The sequence below is a fragment of the Malaclemys terrapin genome, chromosome 6 (assembly GCF_027887155.1).
Source record: "Malaclemys terrapin pileata isolate rMalTer1 chromosome 6, rMalTer1.hap1, whole genome shotgun sequence".
Lineage (NCBI taxonomy): Eukaryota > Metazoa > Chordata > Testudines > Emydidae > Malaclemys > Malaclemys terrapin.
Genome location: NC_071510.1, coordinates 132,849,828 through 132,869,859, shown reverse-complemented (window position 1 = coordinate 132,869,859; position 20,032 = coordinate 132,849,828). Strand labels below are relative to the sequence as shown.

General features: G+C 57.6%; 1 protein-coding gene across 1 annotated transcript in view; it reads left to right on the top strand.

The window, feature by feature from the left end:
- The window catches only part of LOC128838918 (B-cell differentiation antigen CD72-like), a 42,460-nt gene extending 23,358 nt beyond the window's left edge, over window positions 1-19,102 (top strand). Inside the window, exons 6-8 of the mRNA XM_054031415.1 lie at window positions 3,896-4,002; window positions 17,584-17,781; window positions 19,022-19,102. Coding sequence (XP_053887390.1) covers window positions 3,896-4,002; window positions 17,584-17,737 — 261 coding nt within the window. The 3' untranslated portion in view covers window positions 17,738-17,781; window positions 19,022-19,102. The remainder of the gene's footprint in view (window positions 1-3,895; window positions 4,003-17,583; window positions 17,782-19,021) is intronic.
- Window positions 19,103-20,032: the final 930 nt, after the last annotated feature.

Below are 20,032 nucleotides of genomic sequence, written 5' to 3'. Positions count from 1 at the left end.
GCCCCCGGCGTGTATGCGTTATGATCCAGCATTTGTTCATATGGCCACAGACCGTTGTTCCCCCAGGATCCCTACCATAGGTGTGCGCACGGGGTATGGCGGGTGTGCCCAGGCACACCCTAATGCAGGGGTGGGCAAATGGCCCCCCTCTCCCGGCGTGGCAAGCCGCGGGGTCCGCGCTTCCGGGCCGGAGCGCCCGACCGAACGCAGCAAGCCGCCAGCCCCTCCCCCGCCTTCCCCTCTCCCCATGAGCCATGCTGCCGCGCGCAGCGCTCTGGGGGCAGGAGCTGCGCGCTCCCGCGGGGCAGTGTTTGGCTCCACGGGGAGGCTAGGAGCCTCATCTCATGGTAAGGGGTCTGGGGCCAGGGGGTTCGATAAGGGGTGGGGGCAATCAGGGGACAGGGTGGGTTGGATAGGGGGTGGAATCCCGGGGGGGGGGTTAGGGGTGGGGGAGTCTCTGGAGGGGACAGTCAGGGAGCAGGGGGGATTGGATGGGGCATGGGAGTCCTGGGGTCTGTCAGGGGATGGGGGGTGGATAGGGGTCAGGGCAGTCAGGGGACAGGGAGCAAGGAGGGTCCTGGGGGGGCAGTTAGGGTGGGGGGGTCTCTGGAGAGGGTGGTCAGGGGACAAGGAGCTGGGGGGGCTGTCAGGAGGCAGGGGTGTGGAGAGGGGTTGGGGGAGGCAGGGAGTGGGGGGGTTGTATGGGTCGGGAGTTCTGGGGGTCCTGGCAGGGGGCGGGGAGCGGTTGGATAGGCGTGGGAGTCCTGGGTGCCTGTCTGGGGGCGGGGGTGTGGGCAGGGCCGGTGCTACCATTAAGACAAACTAGGCAGTTGCCTAGGGTGCCAAGATTTGGGGGCGCCAAAAAGCGGTGTCCCCAATTTTTTTTTAAAGTGTTCCTCCCCGAGCCCGCGGTTGCTGCTCCACTTCTCCCGCCTCCCAGGCTTGCGGTGCCAATCAGCTGTTTGGCGCCACAAGCCTGGGAGGAGAATTAGCGCGGGGGCGGCGTGCTTGGGGAGGAGGCGGAGCAGAGGTGAGCTGGGGTGGGGAGCTGCTCCCCGGGGGGCGGGAGCTGCCACGGGGGGGGGGTCCTCAGGGCAGGGGGGGAAGGGGAGCTGCTGCAGGGCGCGGGGTGGGCGCCTAGGGCACGAAACTTCCTTGCACCGGCCCTGGGTGTGGATAATGGTTGGGGCAGTCAGGGGACAGGTAGGGGGTAGAGTCCTAGGGGGGCAGTTAGGGGACAAGGAACAGGGAGGCTTAGCTAGGGGGTGGGTCCTGGGGGGCAGTTAGGGGCAGGGGTCCCAGGAGGGGGTAGTCAGGGGACAAGGAGCAGGGGGGTGGTGGGGGTTCTGAGGGGGGCAGTCAGGGGGTGGGAAGTAGGAGGGAGTGGATGGGGACGGGACTAGGGCAGGGGCGGGGCTAGGGCAGGGCTCCCTGGGTGCACACCCTAATGAAATAGGCTGTGCATGCCTGTGATCCCTGCAGGATCATTCAGGGCACCACATGGACCCACTCTGGGGACGTGTCTTTTATCCCCCTCATTCAGGGTGTGGCCCCGGCCTTATTCACTGCACACTACTCAGACCCGGCTCTGAACACGAATTATTGCTTTCCCCCTGCGCTTCCCCATGAGATAATCAGGAGTTCAGTGGAGGGAGAGGAGGAGGGGGCTGAGCCTTGGGGGACCTGCCAGAGCCCTTGGCTGATGGTGCATCAGGGCTGACGAGCAGGGAGAAAGGGCTCATTACCTTGGGGAGAAGCAGCCCCTCCCCGGGCAGCAGGGTATGTACACTCTGACGGGGGCAGCTCGGGCCAGGCAGGGTAAATGCAGCTCTCCCGACTTCTGCAGCAGCAAACTCCTCTGCTGTAGCGCTGGGCTGCTCTGGGCCTGCAGGTCTGTTGTATTAATTTAGAGGGAATGTAGCAGCCCAAAGAGTCAAAGGTGTTAACACGACTCTGTCACTGTCCAGCACTGAAGAGTTTGAAACAATGTTCGGGGTTTGGTCTACAGAGACCTCGGCCTGCTGAGTGCCACGGCAAACACACCATTCACCAGCCCCTTAACCTTTCATTAAACATACAGAAAAGAAGGAAAAACAGTTACTTTGGAATGTAAAGTATTAAGGAAGGCTTGCATTTGACCAACATCCCTTGTTCCCTTTCCCTTCAGCTGGAGAGTTTTTAAAAAGAACCTTCCCCCTTTTGACAGTCTCTTAGATGAGCGGCTCTCAGCCTTCCCAGACTGCTGTACCCCATTCAGGAGTCTGATTTGTCTTGGGTACCCCCAAGTTACACCTCACTTAAAATCTACTTGGTTACAAAATCAGACATAAAAATACACGTGTGTCACAGCACACTGCTACTGACAAATGGCTGACTTTCTCATTTTACCATATCATTATAAAATAAATCAACTGGAATATAAATATTGTACTTACATTTCAGTGTGTCGTTTATAGAGCAGTACAAACAAGTCATTGTCTGTGTGAAATTTGTGCTGACCTCACTAGTGGTTTTTATGTAGTCCGTTGTAAAACTAGGCAAATATCTAGAGGAGTTGATGTACCCCCTGCAAGAGCTCTGGGTACCCACAGGGGTACATGTATCCCTGCTTGAGAACCACTGTCCTAGATTGTATCAAAGACGGTGATAACTGTCCTGGGGAGAGGAGAAGACGTTAGCTGAGATGGGCTAGTGCTGCTGTTATCGTCTGATCCTGTTTCCTAAAAGGCAAAACAAGACAAACACCCACAAGGGGAGAGAAGAGAACAGCAAAGAGGAAATGCAGCTTCTGTCTCTGGTGCTGACTCTCACTTGCAGCCTCACTGCTGGAGAGACTCAGACCCAGCACAAGGTCCGATCGGCCACTCTGAGACCTGACAAACTCGTACCAGCATTGGGCTGGTTATGGCCTTGCATTCCCCCGCCTCCCTGGTCACAGGCTCACAGCTGTGTTGGAACATGTACAGTCTTGGCCGGCTGCCCAGACTCTTATTAGACAGAAGGTAAATGGAGAAGTATGGGGAGGGAAGAAATAAGGTGGGGAAGGAAAGGGACACCCAAGGGCAATGGGGAGATGAAGTCTCACATCCCAAGTGGTGTTCAGGACTCAGCCAGAGCTGGTGTGATCTGGGTCCTTCTCTCTGGCCCGGTCTGGTCAGGCCAGGACATCTCTCAGGGTCTGGACGACGGTCCCAGGAGACGGGGTGGGGGGCAGCCAGGACAATGAAGCTGGCTCCAGTAGGCAATTAATCTCCCAAAGTCTCTTTCTTTAAGGATGCCGAAGGGAGCAGTGGATGGAACAGCCCCTCCCCCCCTCCTTGTTTTGTCTACCAATTAGGCCTAATTTCTGACACACCAATTCTGGCTCTTTGACTTTGGTACCACACGTCTCTTGTTTCTCAGTCAAGACCTTAACACAGTCCTTGAGTTACACCAGGGGCCTTTTTGTTTGAACTAATTCAGTCTGTCTCCTTTCTGCACCGTTTCCATCACATTGGTTGTCCTGGGGGTTTTGTGACAGCTTAGGAACCGTCGCTCACTTTTCACAGCTGAGCTCACACTTCGGGGAAAGTCGTGGGCCCAGTTATCACAGCAGGTCCCAGCAGGGCCTCTCATTTCTGGTGGGCTGGGCTGAGTGGGATCCAGCACGATGGATAACCAATAGCAGGGTGCGCTGGGGGGATGCTGTTCGCTGCCCCACACCTGGCTAGCTGGGTAACCCCACTTCTGGAGCAATGTGATGGTGCTCATGGGAACATCCTTTTCTCCACCAGCTAATCCTTTCCCTGCAGTTCAGTGCCCGGTCTTCACACGCACATGCAATGCACACTCTGCTTCTTCACAGCTCTCACTTGAATGCAGGGGTGTCCCCATTACGTAACTCTTTTCTTCCTAGAATTTTCTGAAAAATACTAATGTGCAGTATTGGATTGGACTCAAGAGAGAATGGAGTACGGGATCACAGTGGCAGTGGAAGTGGGTTGATGAGTCGCTCTTTGAAAAGTAAGTACAATATTTATTTCTTAAGAGAGATGCTCCATTTGCTAACCAGTGGCACCATCCAAAAGAAACAAGCACGTTAGTAATTGTAGCTAAACCCACTGACTAAAGTGCTGGAAGGGTTAGAAGTGGCTTCCCCGTAATGGAACCAACTGGCCGGCAGTTCCTCATGTGGACCCTTTGCCAGAGGGGATATTTAAAGCAACACCGTGTACTCGAAAGCTGTCAGATAACGAGTTTCAAGCAGGTTCAAGTCCTCTGAGTAAATTCTTTACCCGTTGTGACGAACTGGGACTGTTATTAATGTGGCCTTTGAATGCTGAGTGGGGAGTGTTGGCTGGGAAGACAGGGGAGTGTGGCTAGGATGGTCTGCATTGGGGGATGGGAGACTGGCTGTGAGGGAAGATACCTGAGCATGTAACATGAGAACCCAGGAAGGGGTTAGAGGCCAGGTGACACCTTTGCCCGGGAAACTGAACAAAGGCTGTGGGAGGGTCGCTGAAGGCAGAGTTTCAGGAGCTGGCTGGTGGAATGGCTGGGAGGCAGACAGGGCTCTGACCTCCCAAGGGGGGCTGGGATGCCCGGAGACCCCAAGATGGACCTAACTGAGGGGGTCCTGTTGTCTGTGCCTGCAAGACCTGTCTTGGACTGTGTTCCTGTCGTCTAAATAAACCTTCTGCTTTACTGGCTGGCTGAGAGTCATGGTGAATCGCAGGAAGCCGGGGTTGCAGGGCCTTGTGTCCCCCCACACTCCGTGACACCCGTAGTGCCCAAGAGTAAGTCAGGTGATTTACTGGGAGGCCGAGAGGAAAACCACAGAACAAATGAGTGTAAAATACAGATCCAGATGTCAGGACTGGACTGAGCGGCGCTGGCAGGGACATGAAGAGGAGACATTTCTTAATCATCTCTGACCCAATGCTGGGAATCTGGGTAATAAGCCAGAGGAATTGGAAATTCTCATTAATGAGAAGAAATTCGGTATAATTGTCATCACTGAGGCCTAGCGGGATGAGTTGCAGGACCGGGATGTTAAACTCACTGGTTACAGCCTCTTTAGGAAGGTTTGGGGGGCACTCTGCATTACAGGCAGCATCACCTGTTTTAGAGGTATTGCTAACTCAGAAGTGCAGGATCATGCTGTCACGGAGTCCCCGTGCGATGCTCTGGAACTGCTCCCCACAAAGCCAGTCAGGACTCTGGGGAGCCTCCTCTCCCTTGGAGCAGACTGTCTTCAGGGCAAGAAGCTCACACGGCTTCACCTCCTGGGTCTCTTTTGGGAGCATTCAGCATATGCCCCTCCGTGCGCTTCCCACAGCGAGTCCGCCCCGGCGGGGTCCTGGGGAAGCCAGAGGGCCCTGCACCCCCACTTCGCAGTCAGACGTGACTCTCAGCCAGCCAGTAAAACAGAGGTTTATTAGATGACAGGAACACGGTCTAAAACAGAGCTTGTAGGTACAGCGAACAGGATCCCTCAGCCAGGTCCATTCTGGGGCCCAGCGAGCCAGACAACCCTGTCTGCCCTCACTCCCCGTCCCCAGCCAGCCCCAAACTGAAAATCCTGCCAGCCCCTCCTTTCTGGCCTTTGTCTTTTTCCCGGGCCAGGAGGTCACCTGATCTCTTTGTTCACCTTTAGCTATCCCCTTGCAAAGGGCCCTGGCAATTTGTTGCTAGGATTCAGAGTGTCAGCCATGTATGCACACTGGAGACTTAAGACATGCATAGGGGAAACTGAGGCACCCACACAGTATTCGGAGGAAACATTAAGAACAGTCCCACTTCGTCACACATGCGTATGGATGAACGTGCTACCAAAGCCCAGCTGGTGTACTGGTGGGTCTGTTACAGACACCAAATCAAACCAGAGAACAGAATGGGATACTCACTAACCACGTGTCTGTGATGTGGGAAGAAAAACTGTGTTATGGGGGACTTCAGTCTGGGAGTGGTGCAGGAGGTCTCCAGCAGCCAGTAGTAGAACCTCATTTAAGTTTCTAAACCTTAGTGATAATATTCTAACACACGGGGTGTTTAATAAGCAGCAGGTTTAATACAAACAAAAGGAAGTATTTTTTCACACAAGACACAGTCAACCTGTGGAACTTCTTGCCAGAGGATGTTGTGAAGGCCAAGACTATAACAGGATTCAAAAAAGAACTAGATAAGTTCATGGAGGATCGATCCATCAATGGCTATTAGCCAGGATGGGCAGGGATGGTGTCCGTAGCCTGTTTGCCAGAAGCTGGGAATGGGCAACAGGGGATGGATCACTTGATGATTCCCTGTTCTGTTCGTTCCCTCTGGGGCACCTGGCATTGGCCACTGTCGGAAGACACGATACTGGGCTAGACGGACCTTTGGTCTGACCCAGTACGGCAGTTCTTATGTTCTTACCTCCAACACAAGGTGTGACGATGCTGCCCGTGGGAGCCAGCTGAGGTCACTCAATTAGGGTGAACTGCAAACAGAACGGGGCAGACAAACCCCAAACGCTGGTGGATATTCCAATACTTAGATTTACCAACCAGCACAAAACAGCTTCTGTAGTACCGCACTGGTTACTCAGACGTCCAAACAACGCAGTTCCCTTAAAGTGCCCAGCCTCAGGCCTCCGTCCAGACACACCTGTCAGATATGATGATGATTACTGAAAATCTTATCTCATATAAAAGAAAAGGTTCTTCCAACCCCAAAGGATCAGCCACACCCCCAGGTCCTATTATAACTTAGATCTTACCCAGAATACATGCTTATAGCCAATTCTTATTAACTAAACTAAAATTTATTAAAAGAGAAAAGATAGAGAGTGTTGGTTGAAAGCTCAATATACAGACAGACTTGAATTCAATTATTGAAGTTCAGATACATAGCAGAGATAAGTTTGTAGTTGCCAAAAGTCCTTTTAGAAATAGTCCAGAGGTTATAGTCCAATGTCCATATTCAGGGTGACTCCAGTCAGTGACTGGGGATCTCAATCCTTGTGGCTTAAGGTTTCCCCCTCTTGAAACCCAAAGCAGATCTGAGATGAAGAAGGATCGTGTCCCAGGGTTCTTTTGGCCTAAGAAAACGACAATAGGCTTAACTCTCCTTCTCCCAAACATCCTGGCAATTAGCACAGGGTAATTTATCCATTAAACAGTTCAGATACAGGTTACCACAACCTTCAAAGAGACATAGAGACAATAATACTATTTCACTCAAGTGTCTCCTAAATGTTAATATTCCTTTTTTGATCTTTGAATCAAAGCTATAGCAATAGACAAGACTTGTTTGCTTACATCACAAGCCCTGAGCAAACATCTCCCCTTGAGATCTCTAACAATGCAGACTTGCATTTCAAAGCTCTAGTCATTTACAGATCTTGCTAACCAGTCTCTAAAGTTCGGCCATGGGTCAGGTCAGTCTGTGAGTTAATTAACTCTTTCTGGCCCTGTCACCTTCCAATGAGATGTTATATCACACTCATAACGTCACACCCCCAACGCAAAATTGATGCAGGAAGGGATGACACAGACATCGCTGACTGCATCCCAAGAGCTCCCCATCCTGGGTTCTGTCTCACTACAGCTTATACTGGGTTAGCGGCTGTATCAGTGTATAACAGAAATGGTTGATCAAAGTCCTGGTCCATAACATGATTGAATCTCTTTACAAACTCAAGGTAAATCTTGGTTAGAACAATAGTGGATTGGATCTGCTCTTGCAGCATGGTTCCTGTATGTCTCGTGATCTCGCCAAGAGCTAAAGAAAATAGGGGCAGGGCTGTTGACAGAGGGGGGTCGAGCACCCACCGGCGGGAGCAGAAGTCGGCGCCTATGCTCATGTCCTGTAGAAATAACCTGTGTTCTTGGTTCCCAGAAGCACTGCCATGCAATATATCACGTTCTGTTGGATTGTGACCATTTAACCAGACAATACGGACAACTGTGACAGTCTCCTGTCTTCCTCATTACTCACCACCCCACGAATCTTTGTGTCACCGGCATATTTACCAGCCAAGATTTTATATCATGATCTAGATCAGGCCTGCACAACTCGTAAAGCGGCGAGGGCCATATTACTCCAAAGAAAATAGCTGAGGGCCGAAACCCCCCGGCTGTGCTGAAACAGGCGCCCCCTCCCCCCCCAGCGCCACCCAGCCCCGCCGAACCCCGTCCCCCTCCCCAGCCCCCCCAGCTCTGACCCCTAGCTCCAAGCCCAGCCCCTCTGAGCTAAGCACCCCCCGACCCCATCCCCCAGCAGCCCTGACCCCCAGCTCCGATCCCAAACCCTCTGAGCCAGACACCCCCCTGACCCCATCCCCGCCCCCAGCCCTGACCTCAGCTTCGAGCCCAGCCCCTTTGAGCTGGACATCCCTGTCACGGAATATTGGGGGACTCAGGGCCCTGCACCCCCGGCTTCCTGCGATTCACCATGACTCTCAGCCAGCCAGTAAAGCAGGAGGTTTATTTGGATGACAGGAATACAGTCCAAGACAGGTCTTGCAGGCACAGACAGCAGGACCCCCTCAGTTAAGTCCAGCTTGGGGTCCCAGGGCATGCCAGCCCACCCCCCTTGGGGGGTCAGAGCCATCCCTGCCTCCCAGCCATCTCTCCAGCTCGCTTCCAGCACACTCCCTCCAGCGACCCCTCCCACAGCCTTTGTTCAGTTTCCCGGGCCCCGGAGTCACCTGACCTCCAACCCCCTCCTGGATTCTCATGTTACAAGCTCAGGTATGTTCCCTCGGGCAGACTCCCATCCTCCGATGCAGACCATCCTAGTCACACTCCCCTGTCAGCATTCACACACCCCAGCAAGAACAGTCCCAGTTCGTCACATCTCTCCCCCCTTCGAGACCGAACTGAGCGGGGTCACTTTAGCCAGTGACCTGGGGAAGTTCGAACCTACCCCCGTTCCCATGGATGCCCCCGCATCCCTCCAGTTCCTTGGTGGGAATTACACCAGGCCCCTTCAATTTCACACCCCCCTCTTAGGTCGGGGTGCTTGATGGCACTCGCAGTTCGCATGTGGGAAGGTTTATGCGGCCTGTGCCCTTTTCCCACCCCCATACCTCTGGGGTTCCAACTGGGCTGTGGTCTTCTCCCAGCGCTCCAGTCTGGAGGTCTGTGCTTTGGGCTCTCTTGGTTTAGAGCCGCCCTTTTAACCTTGGCCACCCTCTGGAAAGGATCCTTATTGCTGGGCAAGGGTCCTAAAGCTGTTTTCCCCTTGTCCCAGGCCTTCCTCCCCCTCTGACAGGGGTCACAGGATCCGCAGTACTGTCGGACAGTAACAAAGACCCCAGGCCAGTAAAAGCTCCGTAGCAGCCTCTGCTGGGTACGCCAGGTTCCCTGGTGCCCTGAGAGGGGAATGTCATGGGCCCGGCACAGCAGCTGGCGGTGATACTTCTGGGGTACCACCAGCTGCCTCCTGATCCCCCCTGACTCCATTTTCCCTGGGGGAGCCCATTCTCGGTACAGGAACCCCTTCTCCCACAGGAACCTTTTCCGGCCACCTCGTCCCATGGTCTGTACCGCATTGAGGTCAGCAAGGTCCCTTATCTTCCGCAAGGAGGGATCTCTCTGCAACTCGGCCTGGAACTCAGCAGCTGGGACAGGGATGGCCACCTGCTCTTTCTCGCCCGCTGGGTCTGAAGCTGCAGCCTCCCTGAGCCGTGTCCCTGGGCGTTCCCTCCCCACCAGGTTAGGGTCCTGCGCCTCAGGCAAGGCACCCCCCCCAAGGCCAGGGCGCAGTGCCCCTCGCCGGCTCTGACTGCGGGTCACAACCAGTGCCCTTTCGGGGCTGCTTGGCCAGTTCTCCAGGTCCCCCCCCATCAATACCTCAGTGGGCAAATACGGGTGTACCCCCACATCCTTGGGGCCCTCCTTGGCCCCCCACTTCAGGTGTACCCTTGCCACGGGCACTTTGACTGGTGTTCCGCCCACCCCCGTCAGGGTCAGGTAGGTGTTGGGCACCACCTGATCTGGGGCCACCACCTCGGGCCGGGCTAGCGTCACCTCTGCGCCCGTATCCCAGTATCCATCGACCTTCCTCCCATCCACCTCCAGGGGAACAAGGTACTCTCTCCGGAGGGACAGCCCCGCGCCCACCGTATAAACCAAAAACCCTGAGTCTGGGGCATCCAGCCCCCTAGAGGAGCTGGCCGGGGGCCCTTCTCTCTCTTGAGCAGTTGATAAGCTGCCAGCCCCTCTTGCGTGAGAAGCCTGCCCCTCGTCCGTCTGGGCCTCTACCAAGTTAACCCTGTGCGGGTTCGGTCTGCTCAGTCTGTCCCTGAGCCTGGGGCACTGGGCCCGTATGTGGCCTTTTTGGCCACAGTGGTAGCAGCCCATGTCCCATGGGTCCCCCCGGGTGGGTCGGATGGTCCTGACGCCGGATGTTCCCTTCTGATGGGGTTTTTCTGTATTTTCCCACGGGGATGTCCCATGGTGACTCTCTCTCTGCGTTGTGGTGGGACTGTTCCTTTGGGACTCCTCCCTTCTATCTCCTGACCGGCTCTTTACAAACTCATCGGCCAGCCGGCCTGCATGTCGTGGGTTCTCTGGCTTTCTGTCCACCAACCACAGCCTCAGGTCGGATGGGCACCGCTCATACAGTTGCTCCAGTACCAGCAGTTTGACCAGGTCCTCCTTCGTCTGGGCCCCATCAGCCCACTTGCTGGCAAATCCTTCCATGCGGACGGCTAGTTGCAGATATGAGATCTCAGGGGTTTTATCCTGACTCCGGAACCTTTCCCGGTACATCTCAGGAGTCAGCCCAAACTCACGTAGCAGGGCCTTTTTGAATAGTCCGTAGTCCCCTTTCTCTGCCTCTTCCAGTTGGCGGTACAATGCCACGGCTTTGGGGTCCAGTAAGGGGGTAAGGACCCGGAGTCTGTCCGCGGGATCAACCCGGTGCAGCTCGCAGGCCGTCTCAAAGGCCTCCAGGAAGTCATCCATGTCCTCCCCCTCCTTGTATGGGGCCATGATGCACTTATCAAAGCTCCGTGCAGTCCTGGGTCCCCCCTCACTCACCGCAGCCGGGGGTTCGCTGCCCTTCAATCTCGCCAGTTCCAGGTCATGCTGACGCTGTCTCTCATTCTCCTGTCTCTGTCTCTCTTCATGCTGACGCTGTCTCTCATTCTCCTGTCTCTGTCTGTCTTTCTCCTCCCGTTCATGCTGACGCTGTCTCTCTTCACGCTGATGCTGTCTCTCTTTCTCCTCCCGTTCATGCTGTCTCTGTTGTTCACGATCCTCCAGCTCTCTCAGTTTTAGCTCTTTCTCCCATTCCAGCCAATTCCGCTCCACGGATGCCGAACGTCGCCGGGAGGATCCTCTGCTGGCCGGCGAGCTTCGCCGGGAGGGTTCCCTGCTGGCTGGGGGGGCCACGGCGCCTTCGGTATTTGCTGGGCTCCTCCCCACCCTTCCCCTAGGCATAGGAAGGAGGGGTCTCGGGAAGCCCTCAGCAGCCGGCTGACCACTCCCAGCTGGGACAGACACTGGTGCCTGCGCTGCATTTGCCAGGCTGCTTCCCTGAGACACAGGGATCAGTTCATTCGCGCGATCTTCCGCCTCTAGCTGGGCAATGAGCTGTTCTTTGGTGAGCCTCCCAATGCGCAGCCACCTCTGCTTGCACAGCTCCACCAGGTCGCTCTTAAGCCGCTTGGCATACATCTTCCTGCTGGCCACTCACCGGCCTGTGTGCTCACAGCTCCCCACAGTTCCCAGGGGGCCCCCTAGTGTGCCAGCCCTTCTCGAGGTCACCGCCTCTCTGCCAGGGTCGAGCTGCAGACTCCTCCGCCCCTGGGACCACTCGCTGCGATCCCCCCGGGGGACCCTGTTACTGCAAAAGTCCTTCTCGCTGGTCACACACTCCCAGGGGTAATAACCGTCTCTCTCCCACTCTTCAGCAGGCCTGGTCCCCGTCAATCCCCCTTCGTTTTACTGCTCCCCAGTCACTTACTGCAGGAAGCGCCGTCCACGGGGTGCAGTAGATCCCACCTCTGCCACCAGTTGTCACGGAGTATTGGGGGACTCAGGGCCCTGCACCCCCGGCTTCCTGCGATTCACCATGACTCTCAGCCAGCCAGTAAAGCAGGAGGTTTATTTGGATGACAGGAATACAGTCCAAGACAGGTCTTGCAGGCACAGACAGCAGGACCCCCTCAGTTAAGTCCAGCTTGGGGTCCCAGGGCATCCCAGCCCACCCCCCTTTGGGGGGGTCAGAGCCATCTCTGCCTCCCAGCCATCTCTCCAGCTCGCTTCCAGCACACTCCCTCCAGCGACCCCTCCCACAGCCTTTGTTCAGTTTCCTGGGCCCCGGAGTCACCTGACCTCCAACCCCCTCCTGGGTTCTCATGTTACAAGCTCAGGTATGTTCCCTCGGGCCGACTCCCATCCTCCGATGCAGACCATCCTAGTCACACTCCCCTGTCAGCATTCACACACCCCAGCAAGAATAGTCCCAGTTCGTCACAATCCCCCTGACCCCAGCCCCCATGAGCTGCGGCTCGAGCCCAGGCCGGGTGCCTCTCCCCTCACTCGGACTTACCGGCTCTGCCTCGTGCCCAGCGCTTCCTGCCTCAGCAGCCCCGGAAGTGACGCTGGACGCCAGGCAGGAGGAGTAGGAGACGGAGACGCGTGTGCGGGAGCGGGGGGGGGGCGACTTCACAGCCCCGTGCGCCGCGCTCTGACCGCCCTGACAGTCAGAAGCGCGGCTGCCAGGTTCGCCCCCTGCCAGGGCAGGGGGATCCGACCTCCCCCACCCCTGGGCAGGGGGAGAACCCGGCAGCCGCGCTTCTGACTTTCAGGGCAATCAGAGCACGGCGCGTGGGGCTGTGAGGTCGGGCCCCCCGGGCAGGGGGTGAACCCGGAAACCGCCCCCAACCGCTTGCCCGTGGGCCGGGCCGCATGCGGCCCGCCTGATCTAGATTGTTGATAACATTGAAGTGTTGGACCAGGAACGGCTCTTTGGGCGACCCCACTAGAAATGGCCGCGCTCATTGTGAGCAAAGACATTTCACAACCTCCTAGTGAGCCAGTTTTAATCCATCTAACATGTGCCCTGTTAGTTCCATGTGTAACCCTCCCGCCAGGTGCAGCTGGCAGCAACCAGGGCCGGGTTCAGTATCTGGGGGTCCCTTTCCATCGATCCAACACAGAGCCGGCTCCAGCCCCCACCCAGTGACCCGGGACAATTACACCCCACCCCTGGGCGCCTCTGAGAGGCCAAACTTCCCCTCTCGCAAGCATAGAGTGTAGAAAGAAACTTGTAAAGAAAGGAGGGAAGTCACCCTGCGTTAATTAGGGAAAATGCCACAAGCAGGATTCATAATCAAACTGTGAGCAGGACGCCCACCCAGAGTGCGTGGGGCAGAGCTTCCGCCTCGTGTTCTTCCGTTCTACAACCGACCGTTCCTTTTCTGTGCCCCCCTCTGCTCCCTCACCGCACCCCACTCGCAGGGGGTGTCCTGGGTCAGTGAGGACCCAGGGCTCAGAGGTGCAGCTGGGTGAGTTCCCCTCCCACCCGGGGGAGAAGGCACCTGCAGGACCGGCTCCAGGCACCAGCCTGGCAAGCAGGTGCTTGGGGCGGCCACTCCGGAGAGGGGCGGCAGGTCCAGCTATTCGGTGGCAATTCGGTGGACGGTCCCTCACTCCCGCTCGGAGCGAAGGATCTTCTGCCGAATTGCCGCCGCAGATCGCGATTGCGGCTTTTTTTTTTTTTTTTTTTTTTTTTTTTTTTGACTGCCTGGGGCGGCCAAAACCCTGGAGCCGGCCCTGGGCACCTGGCTTGCTCCGGCCTCTGAGCACTTGCCCTGCCGGCCGCCCTGCCAGCCGCTGTTCCGCAGGCCAATCCGCTCGCTGCTCTGCCAGCCACTCGCTGCTCCACTGCAGTGTCATCTGCCGCTGCCACCTGCCTCTCTGCTGTGACCTCTGTGGGTCGGTCTCTGGAGGTTCCCCCAGCTCTCAGTGACTGTCAGCTCTTAGCGGGGGAACTGCCTTGCTGAACCAGGCTGGGCAGAAACGCTGCCCCCAAGTGATGTCAGCGCTAGGGAGCGCTTAACAAAAGACTCCTCACGGAGCTGCACTTAGCTCTATCTGTGGACAGTGGGGAGGAGCAGGTTAAACTGTGCTTGGGACCCTTAAGTATAGGCCACCACTCTTACTTTCACAGGGGAGGGGCTGGCATTCAAGCCCCCGGCTTAGCAGGCTCCTTTCAGTTGAGGGCGACCCCCTCAATCAAGACAGGCTCAGCAGTTCGGCTGCCCTTTATTCATACAATAAAGGTAACATGGATAACATTTCACCCCCCTGCAGTCAGTACTAAAGTGATTTGTATCCCAACACCAGCCAACGTTGATCACTTTGGGCAGCACCGCTCTGTCTGCTGGATGCCGACGCAGAGCGTGTGTGTTCATGTAAATACAGTCTGGTCCTGAAGCCTCCCCCCTCCCTGCTAGCTGTCAGGGGAGGGCTCCTTCAGCCCTGCTTACACCTGTCCTGCATGTTTTTAAATCAAAATATCATGTGGTGCTAAGGCAAACGCCTTGGAGAAATCCAAGTATTCTGTACCTTTATCACACTGTACCTTTAGCAACCAGACCTGTAGTCCTGTAAAAACGGCTTGAGACGCCCTACCTTCCATGAAACCATGCCGACTGACTGGCATTCATCATATTTTAGCCTCTATCAAAAAGGAAGTAGAGTTCCAAATGAACCATTCCATTATTCTGCCCAGGATCGACACAAGGTGAACGGGTCTGTAGTTCCCTGGGGCGTTCCTTTTACCCCTTTTAAATATTGGAGCTACACTGGGAGGCCTCCAGTCCTTTGGAATTGAAGTTTTCCAAGACTTGTTAAAATTTAGCCTTAGTGGTTCTGAGAGCTCCTTGGCCAGTTTCTTTGAGACCCTGGTGCGTAAGCTATGGATTTGAACGTGTACGTGTTAGTTTGAATGTAGAGGGGTTTACTCACCACTGGTGCCCCCTTCACAGCTGGGCAGGGAGTGCCAGGCTCGCTGCTTCTCACACCCCTGTCACTACTGTGGCCCTGTGGTGGTGTCTTTCTTCCCATGACTCAGCCCTGTGGCCGGGTCACATTTAGCCCCACCTCTTCCAGGGTAACAAAGTCCCACAGAAACAAATATACACTCCCTCCATCCAGTCTGTTGCCCTCTGTTCTGGGCCCACTGGCCCATAGATCCTTTCCCCAGGGCTTCAAGTCGTCCACCCCCCGTCTCAGGGACCTTCAGGCCCCCTTCCCCATGGCTGGTGGCGGAGCCCAGGCCTGCCCCCTACACTTGGCTCCAGCCCAGGGACCTAGGCCGGGCAGTCAGGGGTCACCCCACCAGACTCCTTGCTGCCACCTCCCTGCACTTCCTCCTCGCCCTGCAAGAGCCTGGCTGTTCCCCCAGGTCTCCTCACTCCCTGCTCCCCGGCGAGGGACTGCAGAGCTCCCCCGGCAGCCCTCCCGCTGCAGACACCCTCTGTGTCTAGCACCCCCCGCTGGGTTCCTCACTACCTGGCCATGGCCCATCCTCCCGGTGTACCCAGGGGGGTTAACTGGCCTTTCAGGCCCACGTCAGCCTGTGGGGTAGGCACCTCATCACACGTCCCCCGACTTCCACTGGGTTTTTAAACATGTTTTGTTGTTGCTGTCACAGCTCCATTTAAGCAGGATGGTTTTTTGACCAGAGTAACTTCCTGTTTGTGAAATCGTGGCGTTTGGGGCATCCGGTGGGATGACCTTGAACAATTCCAGTTCTTGTAACGCTACTGTGGTGGGGCAAGTCCATCCCGTCACAGCTACCCAACTGGAAACACATGTGCCCAGTCAGCCATGCTGACAATTGCTTTAAGCTTTGGGAAATTGGTCCTTTAACTAGACAGTGACTGTTGAGTTTCAGTAACTCTGGGAACACTGGGGAAGTCCCAGAAGGAAGCCAATGGTGCTGGGACAGTGTGTCCAGTTCTGCTGTCCACAGTTCAAAAAGGACGTTGATAATTGGAGGGGGTTCAGAGAGGAGCCACGAGATTGAGTAAGCGATTGGAAAACCTGCCTCGCAGTGAGAGACGCAAAGAGCTCCATCTAGTTAACCTAACAAGGAGGAGGTTACGGGGTGACTTGATCAGTCTATTAGCACCTGCATGGGGAACACGTGTTTAATACTGGGCTCTTCAGAGGAAGATCTAACACGATCCATTGGGTGGAAGTTGAAGCTAGACACATTCAGACTGGAAATAAGGTGTCCTTTTTTGATAGTGAGAGTCATTAACCATTGGAGCAAGTTACCAAGGGCCGCGGTGGATTCTCCATCACTGACCATGTTTAAATCAAGGTGGGATCTTTTCTAAGAGATCTGCCAAGAATTATTTGAGGGCAGGTCCCTAGCCTGTGCAGTGCAGGGGTCGGACTGGTCCTGGGGCATGTGCCGTGCAGGGTGGTCGGACCGGTCCTGGGCCCTGGGCCGTGCAGGGGTCGGACCGGTCCTGGGGCCCGTGCCGGGCAGGGGGTCGGACCGGTCCTGGGGCCAGTGCCGTGCAGGGGGTTGGACCGGTCCTGGGCCCTGTGCCGTGCAGGGGGTCGGACCGGTCCTGGGGCCTGTGCTGGGCAGGGGGTTGGACTGGTCCTGAGGCCTGTGCTGGGCAGGGGGTCGGACTGGTCCTGAGGCCTGTGCTGGGCAGGGGGTCGGACCGGTCCTGGGCTCTGTGCCGTGCAGGGGGTCGGACGGGTCCTGGGGCCTGTGCTGGGCAGGGGGTCGGACTAGGTGATCACACTGGTCCCTTCTGGCCCTGGACTCCGTGAAGCTGAGTGTGGAGCGGCAGAGCCGGGAGCCGAAGCAGCGTGCCTGGAACAGGGTGCACAGGGAGACGAGCCCCGTGAGGGGGCTGAGGGGCAGGAGCGGCTGAAGGGAGCCTGGCAGGAGCGGCAGGGCAGGAGGAGGTGTGAATGCCGGGGGGGGGGGGGGGGGGGAGAGGGGGGCGGGCGGATTCCAAGGCAGAAGCTCAGCTGTGACAACAGCAGCCGGGGCGGGGCGGGGGGGGGGGGGGAGGTGGAAACCTTTACAGCCACAGCTTGGGTGCTGAGTGAGTTTAGGCTCCTGCAGGACTCAGCGGCAGCCGAGGGGATTTTCTGGATCGCCGGGTGCCTAAGCCTGGGGCTTGCGTGGCTTTGTGATCTGGGCCCGCGCACCTACATCCAGAGCAGATTTCTGAGAGCAGGCGGCTCCTCAGTCTAGCTGCAGACGAAAGCAGAACAAGCCCCAGTGGCTGGAAGATGAAGTGAGACAAAAACCAGACTGGAAACAAGGCACTTTAAAAAAAAGGGAGAGACCCGGGAGTGGAGTTAAGCCATGGAACAGCTCACCCAGGCACGCGGTGCCGTCTCCATCCCAGGGGGTTTCAGTGCCGAGTGGGGGGTCGCTTTGCAAAGCTCCAGTCCAGCTGAAGCAGAAGCTCCTGGTGGGCTGCAGGTGTCACTGGGTGAAGTGACTCTGGCCTTGAAATCGACGGGGAGCTGGCATTAGTGCGCCCGCTGGAACGCCGGGGGGGCACAGCTGACAGCCAGTGCAGTGTGGGACGTGCCGCCTCAGTAATGCCCCTTTGCTTTCCAGAGAGTGGCCCTATCAGAGTTACAACATTGAGAGGTGTGGAACAATAAAAGGTGGTGTCATAAGCAGTGACAGATGCTATTATTCTCAAAAGAAGCCATGGATCTGTGAGAAGGCAGCCAGCCAACCCAGCTCACACGGACCGTGGTTTCCTTAGAGTCCCTGAAGAGACAATCAGTGAGAGCCCTGCAGGACACTCCTGTAAGTGTGGACACCATCCCCGTACTGGGGACATCCCGGGCGAGGTCCAGGTTTGCAGGGCGGTGCTGGGGGGCAGGGCACATGGGGATCGGGGAGTGGTGGGTTTGCAGGGCAGAGCTCGGGGGCAGGGCACATGGGGGGAGGGGAGTGGTGGGTTTGCAGGGCGGTGCTGGGGGGCAGGGCACATGGGGGGAGGGGAGTGGTGGGTTTGCAGGGCAGAGCTGGGGGGCAGGGTGTCGCAGAGTGTGGGGGAGTCAGGGCCCTGCACCCCTCTTCCCGAGATTCACTGCGACTCTCAACCAGCCAGTAAAGCAGAAGGTTTATTTAAGGACAGGAACACAGTCTCAAGCAGAGCGTGTAGGTCCGACCAGACCCCCTCAATTAGGTCCCTCTGGGAGGTTCAGGGAGCTTAGACCCCAGCTTGGGGTTCCCTGCGTTGCACCACCCAGCCCCAACCGAAACTAAACTCAAAACCCCTCCCGCTGCTCCTCTCCTTTGTTCAGTCTCCCGGGCAGAAGGTGTCACTTCTCCCACCCCCATTCCTGGCTCAGGTTACAGCTCAGGTAGCTTCCTTCAAGGGAAGTCCCACATCCCCACTGCAACCCCCCTGCAACATTCCCAGGTCAAATCTGCCCCGCTCCCTGCTCCATCACATCGGGCACATGGGGGGAGGGGAGTGGTGGGTTTGCAGGGCGGTGCTGGGGGGCACGGCCCATGGGGAGGAGCGGTGGGTTTGCAAGGTGATGCTGGAGGGGTGTCACGGAGTCCCTGGGCAATGGTCTGGAACTGCTCCCCACAAAGCCCGTCAGGACTTTGGGGAGCCTCCTCTCCCTCGGAGCAGACTGTCTCCAGGGCAAGAAGCTCACACGGCTTCACCTCCTGGGTCTGACCTTGGAGCATTCAGCATATGCCCCTCCATGCGCTTCCCACAGCGAGTCCGCCCCGGCGGGGTCCTGGGGAAGCCAGAGGGTCTTGCACCCCCCACTTCGCAGTCAGACGTGACTCTCAGCCAGCCAGTAACACAGAGGTTTATTAGATGACAGGAACACGGTCTAAAACAGAGCTTGTAGGTACAGAGAACAGGACCCCTCAGCCGGGTCCATTCTGGGGCCTTGCAAGCCAGACACCCCCATCTGCACTCACTCCTCGTCCCCAGCCAGCTCCAGACTGAAACCCCCTCCAGCCCCTCCTCCTCTGGGCTTTGTCTCCGGCCCAGCTCACCCTGTTTGTTCCCTTACAGCTCCCGCTGCTCCAGGCTCGGCTCCTGCGCCGCGTTCGTGCCCTGCTCCCACTGCCGAGGATGCAGCACCTGAGGGCCGGCCCCACCAGCACCGCCCGCTCCACACTCAGCCTCGCCCCCTGCTCCAGCCTGGAGCCCGGCCTCCCCTGGCAAGTGCCAGCTCGTGTGCTGGGCAGGGCAATCGCAGAGAAGGGTTGGGGGCATCATGCCCAGGAAAAGAGCCGCCCAACCTCAGCTGACAGCCAGCCCCCTTCCCGCACCTGGGGCTGGGTTCCATGGGGGCGAGCGGCCCTGCCGAGTGTGGGCTCCCTGGCAGCTCCGCCCGCCCTGCTGCACTAAATGCCCACACAACACATCCCCCCCCCTGCTCTCCCAGGCTTCAGCATCGCAACACGCCCCCCACCCCCGCTGCACTTCAGAGACACAACACGCCCCCCCACTGGGCTTCAGAGACACAACCCTCCCCCCACTGGGCAGTGCAGGGGCCGAGCGGCCGGAGGCTGGCAGCGAGCAGTGGGCATGAGAGGAGGCCGGTGCTGAGGCAGGGGGGCAGAGCAGGCCCAGGTGTGTGGAGGTTTATGACCAAGGAGGGTCACTGAGCGGCGATCCCGGGGGGGTGGGAGCCGGCCGCGTGCCTGGGGCCAGGCTGGAGTGGGAGCGGCGCTGCAGTGGGGCTGGGCTGAGCAGAGGGGGCAGCGCAGGGCCAAGGGGCAGACAGGGCAGTGCCCAAGCCCCACCCCGAGGTGCTGGTGCCGGGCTGGAGGCAGGGTGGCCCCAGCGTGCTCCCAGCACAGGACCGGCTCCATCCCTCCCACCAGTGGATCTCCCAGGCCCCAGTGGGAGGGCGGCAAGGACCAGCCCCCTCCACAGCGACCCCTCCCTTCGCACCAGTGGCTGCTGAGCCATACCTGCCCCACTGCCTGCCCCCCGCCACCCCCTCCGCCCCGCGCTGCAACCAGGGGCCCCATGGGGCTGGAACAGCCTTCAGTGCTGCTGAAACGCTCCCCACCC